This window comes from Ceratotherium simum, chromosome 11 (assembly GCF_057802395.1).
Source record: "Ceratotherium simum simum isolate JZ-2026a chromosome 11, ASM5780239v1, whole genome shotgun sequence".
NCBI lineage: Eukaryota > Metazoa > Chordata > Mammalia > Perissodactyla > Rhinocerotidae > Ceratotherium > Ceratotherium simum.
In genome coordinates this window covers 67,534,075-67,546,254 of record NC_141910.1, presented here as the reverse complement: position 1 = coordinate 67,546,254, position 12,180 = coordinate 67,534,075, and the positions used below count along the sequence as shown (strand labels likewise).

The 12,180-nt window shown below is 41.7% G+C and overlaps 1 protein-coding gene across 1 annotated transcript in view; it reads right to left on the bottom strand.

Moving 5' to 3' along the window:
* Nucleotides 1–7,266, bottom strand: part of NOL10 (nucleolar protein 10) — a 106,261-nt gene extending 98,995 nt beyond the window's left edge. The window contains exons 1-3 of the mRNA XM_004436467.3: nt 7,105–7,266; nt 2,823–2,868; nt 759–857 (exon numbers count right to left, since the gene is read on the bottom strand). Coding sequence (XP_004436524.1) covers nt 759–857; nt 2,823–2,868; nt 7,105–7,170 — 211 coding nt within the window. The 5' untranslated portion in view covers nt 7,171–7,266. The remainder of the gene's footprint in view (nt 1–758; nt 858–2,822; nt 2,869–7,104) is intronic.
* Between the last annotated feature and the right edge of the window lie 4,914 nt (nt 7,267–12,180).

Genomic DNA, 12,180 nt, shown 5'->3' with positions numbered 1-12,180 from the left:
GAGAATGGATAAACTGTGGTATATTCCTACAAGGAAATACTATTTGGTAATTAAAAAAAGAACAAACTACTGTCACATCTGACAACACGTATGAATCGCAAACACGAAGTCCTATGTGAAATAAGTCTTACACGAAAAGAATATATAAAGTGTATGACTGCATTTATATGAAGTTCTAAAACAGGCTAAACTTGTTTTTGGTGAAGAAATAAATCACAGCAGTGGTTGCCTAGGCTTGGGTGGGAGCAGGGACTGACTGTCAGGGGAATGAGGGAAGTTTCTGGGTGACAGGAAAGTTCTGTATCTTGATAGGGGTTTGTGCTACACAAGTGTATGCATTTGTCAAAACTCACCAAACGGTATAATAAGATTTGTGCATTTCACTGTATGTAAATTTACCTAAGAAAAAAAGCTATAAATAAATATTGAACTCTAGTTAATGATGTACATGCTGTGGTATTTAGGAGTGAAGTATACTGATATGTGCAACTTGCTCAGAAATGCATCAAAAACCAGGAGGGATTGATGGATTGACAGAAAGATGGATAGATAAATATGTGATAAAGCAAATAGAGAAAACTACTGCAGAACCCAGGTGGTGGGTAAATGGATGTTCATTGTAAAATTTTTTCAATATTTCTGTATATTTGAAATTTTTCATAATAAAATATTAGAGTAATTTAAAAAAACGTGACTTTTCTCACCATAGCATTTCCTGCTATGACATGTATACAAATCATAATCAAAAAGATGCTTACCTGTTGCTAAAATATACTGTCCATCTTTTGACACCTTAATAGTGGTACAAACAGTAGGCATTTCAAAATCCTGAATAAGTTCAATTCTCCTACGGACATCTACAAAGAGAGAAAATAAATAACTGGGTTAACTAGCACGTGCTTATTCTATATCACAGGAAGACAGAGTACTCAGAGCAGTCACTACGAACAGATCAACCACATCCCAGTGCTTCCAAGCCTTGGGAAAGCACACCAGTACAGCCTCACCCACTACAGAGCAAGGGTTTTTCTTAGCTCATACGTTATTTTTCTAAGCTTTTTATTTTTTATTTTTACTTTTTAAAAAGGAAAGAGTATCATCATTAATTTAAAAAAAAATGTCCATAATAGTGCATCAAACACCCAGTTTTAAGACCTGGATAATGGGTGAACAGAATAAACGTTAAGCCCCTACTGTTACTCAATCATGGCCAAGACAAAAATCTTATCATTTTCTCCTCCTAAATAATAACAAGTTTAAACCTTTAAAATGTTAAGTTTTAAACCTTTAAAATGTTAAGAAACTGCTATCAAGCTGACTTTTTGCCGCTGTGGGCACCACTGATCTGCAGCCAAGAGGATCCTGGCTAGAAGAAGACTTAGAGCCATCTCTAGATCAAAACACTGACCTGGACTCTCACAAAAACTGGTTCCCTCCTATAAGAAAGTGTGGATTCTTGCTAGTACCATCATAACAATATGCCCATTGCCAGAACTGTTTACGACTCCACAGCACATTACGGCCTTGTTTATTAAACTCAAATATAAGATTCAAACCAAGTGAGCAGGAGTGGCCCACTCACTCAATTTGGAAAACACATGATTGTTTTGAGATGGGTCAGCAGAAACAGTCAATGAACAATTTTTTCCTCTAAATAATCTGAATCTGTTTTCTTACACACTAGAACATTACAGTGGAACGAGAGAATCAAAAGAAATCAGAATCAGCAGCAATTTTTGTTTTCCTTTGATTTAAAGTTTTAATTTTCTAACTTTAATACCAGATAAAGCCTACTTTTCCAAGATACTTGCCTTGGGGTATTTATCTCACATCCAGAAACCCCTTCAATATCTTAGGTCTTTGATTTTTAGATAATAACTTAAAAAATATATATGGGAAGATAAATCATCTTTCATATATGACAAGTTGTAATGGAGAAAATTTAATGCAAATTTGTCCAAAATGATTTAAGTTAAAAACTGACCTTACATATCTATCTTCCCTGCTGCCATAACCTAAAGAATTGAAATCTTCTGCAAGGATCTTTCATTATTCAGTTCATATGTCCTGTATATAAAATTACTTTGTTCAGAAAGAAAATGTTCATTGTCTCTATATCTCAAAAACTGACAAGTGGATTTAACAAATGGAAAAAGACTTCGATACATTGGAGAACAAAGCAATTATGGAACCGTTAGGAGAGACAGTCCTTCCTGGGCCTCTTGCATGCCTACACATCTTGCCGGGTACTGCAAGACCGCAAGGCCCTGGCCACTCCTGAATCTGAGCCATTTCTCAGCGTTATTTATGCAGCTGGGAACCTTGACGGGTAAGGTAACATGTCTCCTCTAGACAAAGACAGGCTGGCTTACTGATTGCTATAAAAGCAGCGGACTTCCCAAGCTCCCTGCTCCTCAGCTGCAACACAAACCCCCTGCAGGCAGAGCATCCATCTGGGCCAAGCTGAGTGCCCCCGTGGGACTTAACCGCAAGAGGAAGTGACAGATATATGCTGATGCGAATGCTATTTGCTGGGCTGCGTTAGTAACAGAGTCCTTGTCTCTGACCCAGGAGCCTTACGTCTTCTGCTATTATCCACAAAACAGTAACAGCCTAACTTATTAGCATGGAGGTAAGATCAAACCCCCCACTCACCAGGAATCTATCAACCACAAGAAAAGGTTTCCTAAGAAGGAAAAGGGCAAAAAGTTTATTTGCCACTGCATTTTTGCAAACCTACACTTAAATATGATAATAAATGAGTAAGAGCATTATAACACGGATCATGAATGTAGCTAAACTGGGGAAAAAATTATACTCACCAACATTTTTCTTCTGTAGTGCTCTCTTCTTCCTGTCAGAAAGCCACTTAAAGAAAATGAAGAGACTTTATTTTAAAACATATTTACTTGAATTGTTTTTCTGCTTACAAACATAATACATGCTCATATTAAAAAATTGAAACCTTACAGGAATATACAACATAGTGAAAACATTCTGTAATCCTAATCCTACTGTTAACATATACTCTGGATTTTTTCTTGTATATATTTACATATAATAGACAATAAATTTTTAGAAGTACTACTCTTGTTTTACACAAGAGAAAACTAATTCATCTAATCAATCTAAGGGAAAGCAGTAAGCCTCAAATATTATGGGTTATAACTAATATATGGAACAACTTAAGTGAAATTTTAAAAAGCAAAACATTAAAATAGAAACTTTCTTAAATATATTTTTTACAAAGAATAAAACTAGATAAATACCTGACCAAATAGCTGCCACTTGATAATAAAGAAAGGCTACTTTTAAAAGTCACATTCACTGATACCAGATTTTGTTCTGTAATTAATGCACCTCAATTTTGCAAGCAGCATAAGTCCACTGCATGAACAGGTGCCAACAATGAAGCACTAATCAATTACGATTACCCTCAAGCACTGGTTCTCAACCAGGGACAATTTTGCCCCACCTCCCCCACCGCAACGCATTTGGCAAGTCCCAAAGACATATTTGGTTGTCACAACTGAGGGGTGTGCTCCTGGCATCTAGTGGGTTGAGGTCAGAGATGCTGCCAAACATCCTACAATGCACAGGACAGCCCATACAACAAAGAACCGTCCAACCCAAAATGTCAACAATGATGAGGTTAAGAAACCCAACCCTAAAGAAACGAAAGAAAAGCGAGAGAAAAATTGACAGATGTCATTTCTAAAAGCACAAACCCAATGTACAGCTGGTTAGACCCATGACATTATAATCTTTAGGATTCTCTGGTCATGCAGACTCACCACTCAAGACCCTAAGTCTGATGCCTGAGGCAGTGTCTACATTGCAAGAGGTGTCATTCTGTGAAAGGCCTGAGTCTGAGCCAGAGCTCTCCTCCTGCCTTTGAATTTAGTGCACTGATTTATAGGTTTATGCTACTCTTTGTGATTCAACTGCTCTGATTTTATTTTAGGTAATAATGTTTCAATTAAAGATGACAAACTATGTTTCTGGGCACTCAACATATTCTTTTACATTAACCTATTACAAGCAGAATAAAGACATATTACCAGGGCTTCTCCTTTAATAGATGACTCAATCTCCTCTTCTCAGGAAGGTATGCTCAAGAAAGGGGCAGTTCGTTCAATAACTAGTCTCATACATCATGAGCAAAAGAGCTTGGGGCAAAGGGAAGGGGACTTAGATTTCCTTCTAAATGGGAGCCTGGGACCTTAAAGGGCCAGAAATTCTGTAACACAGTGATGATGAGAAGGAAGGAAAGTTCATTCAGGAGTTTCTGTATGAACCAAAAGCACTACAGGAGGGCACACAAGACAGAGAGCCAGCACGGGGCAGGAACAAATAAGCCTAAAGCTAAAAGAAGTTCACCAAAGAACCGCAAGTTGTTACTAACTTCAGTCATCCTCTCTGTATTGATTAAAATCATAGCCAATAAAGAATGACACTTTACCAATGCCAAATAGTTCGATCAAAAACCTAGAAAAAGAGCTCTGGACATGCTGATGACCTAATTCTCTCACTGGACAGGTGCTTCACTGTTGTTGAAAAGAAAACAAGACCCTACTTGATCTTACATTTGAAGTAGGTAAAGCAAAACAGGCAATTGTTGATAAGTTAGAATTACTTTAAAAGAAGATTCAGAGGGCTGGCCCCGTGGCTTAGCGGTTAAGTGCGCGCGCTCCGCTGCTGGCAGCCCGGGGTTCAGATCCCGGGCGCGCACCGACGCACCGCTTCTCTGGCCATGCTGAGGCCACGTCCCACATACAGCAACTAGAAGGATGCACAGCTATGACATACAACTATCTACTGGGGCTTTGGGGGGAAAATAAATAAATAAATAAAATCTTAAAAAAAAAAAAAAAAAGAAGAAGAAGATTCAGAGAGCTCACCATACTAGTATACACCCAACTGTTTACTCAACATTTCCACTTGATACTTTTTGGAACTTCAAACTTTAAGTATCAAAAATAAAACTTTTGACCCTTTTAGCTCACTACCTTTCCCCTCCCCGAGGACACTGTGCTCAACTCTCCTCCATTTCAGTTAACAGCAACACCACGTACCCAGCTGTTCAGATGCAAAACCCAAGAGTTCTCTCCTGACTCCTTCCTTTCCTTCACCTCAACTTCTCCCCGCCACTATCCAATCCATTACCAAATCTCATTAGCCTACCTCCAAAATACCTCCTGAATCCCACCGTGTCCTAGCATCTCCTTTGCTACCATCCTACCCCAAGCCACCAAAGTCTCTCAGTTGGACTACCTAACTCATCCCCACTCATATTCTCCCCAGCTACAGTAATTTGCCATTCAGCAGCCAATTTAAAATTCAACAATGGGGGCCGGCCCAGTGGCACAAGTGGTTAAGTGCGCACGCTCTGCTGTGGCAGCCGGGGGTTCACCGGTTCGGATCCCGGGTGCGCACCGATGCACTGCTTGGCAAGCCACGCTGTGGCGGCGTCCCATATAAAGTAGAGGAAGATGGGCATGGATGTTAGTCCAGGGCCAGTCTTCCTCAGCAAAAAAACAAAACAAACAAAAAAAAAAAACAGGAGGATTGGCAGATGGTAGCTCAGGGCCGATCTTCCTCACACAAAAGAAATAATAATAATAAAATAAAATCCAACAATGGCTTCCAACAGCACTAAGAATAAAAGCCCAACTTTCTACCTTAGCCTACAAGGCCCACCTCTCCAGCCTTATCTGCCCCTACTCTCTCCCCTCACTCAGCATACCAAAGCCACAGCTGGGCCTCTTCTGTTTCTCCAACACGCCAAGTGCACTCCCACTGGGGAGCATTCACACTTTCTGTTCTCTCAGCACTGAAAACTCTTCCTTCCCCCATGTCTCCACATGACTGGCCCCTTTTCATCATCCAAGTTTCTGCTCAAATGTCACCTCTTGTAGAGAGGCCTTCCCTGAAGGATTTATTCAAAACATTTTTTCTGAACACTTCATCCCCAACAGCTCTATTCTAGTCCCTCATCACTCACAGCACTTACCAGTATCTGAAGTTGTCTTATTTACTTAATTATTATCCTTTTCCTCAATAGGGAACCTTATCTGACACGTTCACCGTGAATCCCAACACCTAACAGAGGGCTGCCTGCATGCAGTCACTTCTCAACAAATGCGAAGAATGAATGAACGAGATGATCATGTTGTGTGAAGAACAGTTGGAGGACGAGGAGTTATTTAACTTTAATTCTGAGAAGAATGGGAGAATCTAATCACTGGTTCCAAATTTTTCAGGGGCGGACACACGGAAGAGCTATATTTATTCTGATTTCCAAGAGCAAGACTCAGGCCAACAGCAGCCTGCTATAAAGTGGCATGTTTTAAAACCACTATCTAACAAGTAGTCTCAAAATGGAAACGAGCTTCTGCAAAAAGTTTCCTCTCGCTGGAAGTGCTTGGACAGAGGCTTGACCATCACTTAACAGAAATAAAATCCAAGCTTTAGAGCCTAGGAATGTGACCCTGAATAAATCACCCTTCCCCTCACTGGATCTGCTGCATATTTTAAACATGAGAAGATTGGAAGAGAATCACTGATTTTCCAAGCCCCTTCCAACTTTGACGTCCTAAGACTCAATGAAATCAAGTTAAGTTCAGCAAGGTTCAACAACAGTGCCCTCTACACCATAAATTCTGCAGGCCCAAAGTCTGCATTTCTCTTGCTCACTGCTGTATTTCTAGAACTTGGTATATAAAGGAACTCAACAAACAGCTGATGAACGTGCATTAAAATTGGGAAGAAATGTCTGTCAACCAATCCGTCCCTGTTTTCATCCTCCGTGCGGCAGCGGCTGTGAACATCCACAGAAACCCAAAAGGGACGCGACCTCTGTTCTAGAGAACTTTACAAAAGTTCAAGCAAAGCTCATCAACCCTGATCACCCCTCGGCCCCGCTCTGGCGCGGCGACAGTAGTGTCCTCGTCTCCCGGTGCCGACCAGCTCCCCCTGGCCGTCACTCGCCTCTGGGCCTTCCCGAGTCAGGGGCCGGCCAGGGCCCCGCTAAAACAGAGGACAGGGAGAGGACCGGGGAGAGGGGCAGCTGCTCGCGCGGAGGCGGACCCCGCAGTGACTCACCTCGGGAAGAGACTTGCCGCAGCTGAGACTGTAAATCTTCACCTCGTTGAGGCTAGAGACCTGCATGGCGGCGCCGAGAAGCGACTATCCCTGCTCCAGTCCGCTCCCCTCTCCGCGCGGCGCACGGTACCCTCAGAACCTCCGGGCCTCCCCGGCGCGCCTCCGCGGCGTGCGGCGCTGCGCTGGCTGATGACGCACTTCCGGGCGCCGGGAAAGCGCGCGTTCCCGGAAGAGGACTAGTGGCGGCGTTAGGGGAGGGGAGCGGCTCTGAGGAGGAGGACTGAGGCTCCGGGGAGGTGGCGGGGTCTTGCGGCGACCCCGATACCGGGAGAGCCGGGAGTCGCTCTCCCTGCTCTCAGCTTCCCGAGTGGCAGGAAGCCCGTAGGGTCGCGGTCACGGGTGAGGCGGGCGGTGCTGGCTGGGCTGGCCGGAGCCCTGTGGGCGCAGTCGAGGGAACCCGGCTACAGAAGGCGGCCAGTGAGAGAATTCAGAGTGGAAGTGTGTTCTTTTCTCTGCTCCAGGGTTTCTGCAACATTACATTAGAAATAAATGCTGTTTTAAATTAGTGTGTTAAAAGATGTTATTTTCGTCTGGATTTCTTTGACATTCATCCACTAAGAAGGGAAATAAAAGAAAAAGCATACCGAAAAAGAAAAAGAAAATAGTAAAAGAAGGGGTGGAGATCAGGGAAGAAGTGGATTTGAACCTGATGTCTTTTGAGAGGTTGTGTGACAGTATCTACAGACACAGCCCCTCACGTACACGTCGTTTCCGGAAAGTTCACAAACTTTCTCTCTTGATCGTCCGGTGACCTAGAAAACCGCCTTTACTGTTGCCTGGATCTGAGGACTTGAGAATTCTTGGCGTAGATGAAAACTTCGGGGGAAAGTGTAGATTAACTGTGCGATCAAACGGGTCCTTTTGAAATTGGAGCATAGTATTAACTTCCCTTACATGTAACAGGTGGGTCATTTTGAGCAACAGGCTCATGGTCGGGGTAAGGACTTCTGGGTTTAGCAATTTTGTTTCTATTATAACTGTCCTTGAACTCCCAGTCCGGTTTCTACCTTCTGCCTGAGACTTTCTTTGAGGAAATATCCAGGACTGCCATCCTCGGGGAGGCAGTGTGCCATGGTAGAAAGATCATGGGCTTCATAGTGATTAAAAAAAAGGAAGCCTTTTAAGCAAGTCAGATAAATAGAAAACGCTTATTTTCCAAAATATGCAGGATGATTTTCAAGAAATCTTAAATAATTTTACAGACCCCAAAAATATTAGTTTTATTTTCAAGAATGTACTGTAAAAGCCATTGACATTAAAACACTTGCAACAATATCTGTCACTTAAGTGCTATGTAAGTGTTAGAGATAAGATATATAGATGTATCCTACACCTACTGATATTAAGGGCCCTAGACCATTTCACTTTGCTTTATTCAATCGTATTTCCCACTGACTCCCAGATTTGCCTTCTGTTTGATTAGCATCGGTTTCATTATTCTGGTTCTGAATCTTTGCCTGGGCTCATCTGGATTCTGGGATGCCCTCCGCTTCTCCTTATATCCAGATGAATATTTTGCTCTTTCTCCTATGCTTTCAGTGTACTGTATAAATAGCTATATGGCAAGTATATCTTTTTTGGTAGATTTTTATTATCAAAATACGCAGTGATTTAAAACATCCTACAAGCACAATAATAATGAACTTGGATGTAATGCTACACTAGATGCTTATGCTTGGAAGTTTCCTTCAGGCCCTTTGGTTTCCTTAAGTCACCACAACCTCTCAAGTCTAATTAAAATGTCATTTTTAAAGAGCCCATAAAGTTTCTTCCTTTATTAAACTTGGAACGGGCTCCTTTTGAACATGTTCTTCACTCTGTTTTCTTGCTCCCTCATTTTTATTGCTATAGGAAATTTTTAACATATTTAAAAGCATATTAGTGTATTGAACTCACGTATGCATCACCCAGCTTCACCAACTCACGCATGACCCAGCATGTTTCACCTATACCCCCACCACTCCCTCATCCTTGAATTATTTGAAATGATTTTGAAGTAAATCTATGGCAATTATCTTCGAGAGTTGTGATGTACTTGTCTGACTACCCCCTCCATCCAGACTTGATGACAGGACTGGGCCTTAGTTCATCTCTGGGTTCCCTGGGCCTGACCCAGTGCCTGGCATATAGCACACTCTCTGTGAATATTTCTTGGTAAAAATGAATCAATTAATTGATCACTCCTCATCCTGACCCAAAGTCCTAATTCTTTGTTTCACACATTTTGGCCTTTGGAGATACTAAAAGCAGTGTGGCTTTGTGCCAGATGATCATTGTTTCAAATACGTCCATTTATACATCTTGTCTTTCCAACAAGAGATGTCATACCTTAGAGTCAGGAACCACACATGAGGGAACACAGTGTTTTCTCTGAGATAAAACAAGGTGTTCTTGGTCCTCAGTGGCAAGACAGCTGCCTCCCCACAGGCACCGGCCTGAGAGTTTGATATACTCCACTCGGGTTGCTTCCTACTGAGGACAGAACTACAGATCAGGGTGCAGTTTCTCGGGTGTTTCTAGTATCGTCTCTAACCCAAGGATCAGTCCCTTGGCTGTAATGAACTTGAATGTAGTGCTTTCTTAGATGCCAATGCTCGGAGCTAAGAGCACAGACTAGAGCCAGACTGCCTGGATCCAAATCCTGGCTCTACCACTGACTACCTGGATAGAGCCTGGATCGAGCACGTTAATCTCATCTAATCTCTCTGCCTCTGTTTCCTCATTTGTAAAATGATGATAATAACAGTACCTACCTCAGAGCGCTGTTGGAAAGATAAATGAGTATATGCCATAAATCATTGATTCCAGGACATCTATTTTTAACATCCCTGAAATCAGGATGTGTCTTGCTTGTCATGAATATTTCATTGACAATATTTTTTCCCCTAATGATACATGAGTAATGGTGCATCTTAAAGTGAATTGGCTTTTAGATTCAATAAAATGAAGTACTTAGAACAGTACCTGACATAGTAAGCACTATGTATTAGTTATTATTATTTACTCCTGGGAACCAAAACATTAAAAACTGTTTAAGAGGGGCTGGCCCCGTGGCTTAGCGGTTAAGTGCGCGTGCTCCGCTACTGGTGGCCCGGGTTTGATCCCAGGCGTGCACCGACGCACTGCTTGTCCAGCCATGCTGAGGCTGCGTCCCACATACAGCAACTAGACGGATGTGCAGCTATGACATACAACTATCTACTGGGGCTTTGGGGAAAAAAAAGGAAGAGGATTGGCAATAGATGTTAGCTCAGAGCAGGTCTTCCTCAGCAAAAAGAGGAGGATTAGCATGGATGTTAGCTCAGGGCTGATCTTCCTCACAAAATAAATAAATAAGTCTTTCTTAAAAAAAATAAATAAAAACTGTTTAAGAAAAAAATAGTTAAGTTGTAGATTCCAAATAACCTTAAATGTTCTGTTATTAGTTGCCATTCCAGAAATCCTCAAGTAAGTTCAAGATTCCTCCCCCAGTTCTTCATCTCCACGGCGAATCCATCTCCAAATCTTTTGGATTCTACCTTTCAGATGTCAGATTCATTCTCTCTGTCCCCAGTGCCATAGGAGTTCAAACCCTCATCCTCTCCCACCATTGCAACCCTTTTATTCTGGTGTTCTGCCTCCAATCTGTCTTCCACAGGAGATAGTAATCTCTCTAGTGGGCAATCTGATCATGTCACACTGCAACTCAAAAATGGTTAGTTCCCCCAAAGCCTGAAAGAACACACCTGAGCACCTTGGCTGGCCCCTTCTGACCTTTCGCAGACACGGTACCTGATGCGGCACCCCCCGTCCCCCCCCCCAGCCCCCGCTCCTCTCCTACCCCTACCCCTCACTCGCGAGACTCTCCAGGTGAATTACTTACAGCTTGAAAAATACAGACCCTCATGCCTTTGCACCTGCTCTTCTTGCTACTTTCAACTTCCTCCCTCAGTGTACCTCGTCGACTCCGTTTATCCTTCTCCATCTCCAGGAGGCCTTAAATAGGCTAAGTTCTCATCATACATTGTGTATAATCTCACTGGAGTGTTTCTTAAACTGGGGCTTACAGTTGTATTCTCAAAGAACCTTTAGCTTTTTTTTTTTTATTTCAACTATAATCTTTTCAACAATTGACATAAGCATCTCTGATATCTGGTCGGCCATCTTCTGAAAGGTACTACCACTCAGTATCAGGGCCAAGTTTGCATTTAAGTTTACAGTTCACTGGTGCCACGCGCCATTACTTTTATTGTCTGGGCTCCGTGATTAGAAGGAGGGGGGATGGTACAAAGTAATATGATAGAGACAAGTTGGAGCCAAGTGAAAGCCCAATGATGTCATGGCGTGCTGTGTGAAAGAAGGTTTTGCAATTGATCAGATAGAGGACAGTGATAGGAAGAATTAAACCAACGTTATCAGGTGGGATAGAAAATACGAAAGAACTCATGCCATAGCAGTGCTATGTGTTTATTTAGCAAAGCGGCAACTGGTTTTCATCGAAACAATATCAATCATCATGTCAAATTAATTTGCATTATATTGGTTTGAAGTTTTAAAGTTTTGCTTGAAAATAATGTATAAATTTTTTTGGGTGTATAGGAATACAAGAGCTAAAAGCATAGTAAACTTATAGCTAGGTTTATATTTGTACATCTTCAAGGAAAACATTAAAAAGAATTGAGTCCTAAATGTAACGTGTTGTCCTGGATTGGATCCTGGAACAGAAAGAGGACATTAGTGGAAAAATTGGTAAAATCTGAATAAAATGTGTAGTTTAGTTAATAGTATTGGACCATTGTTAATGTCTTAGTTTTGATAAATATGTCATAAGAATAGGGGGAGCTGTGTGAGGTGTATATGGGAACTCTCTGTAGTATAATAACAACTTTTCTGTACACCTAAAATTAAAAGTTTTTTTTAAGAAAATAAAGCTTTTTTTAAAGAGCTAAGCCAACAATGAGATTCTGAGATTTCTTTCTCACTTACATGTTTGAACATTTTTCGAAGTTGAAGAGTACTGTCTTATATTGTAATTTT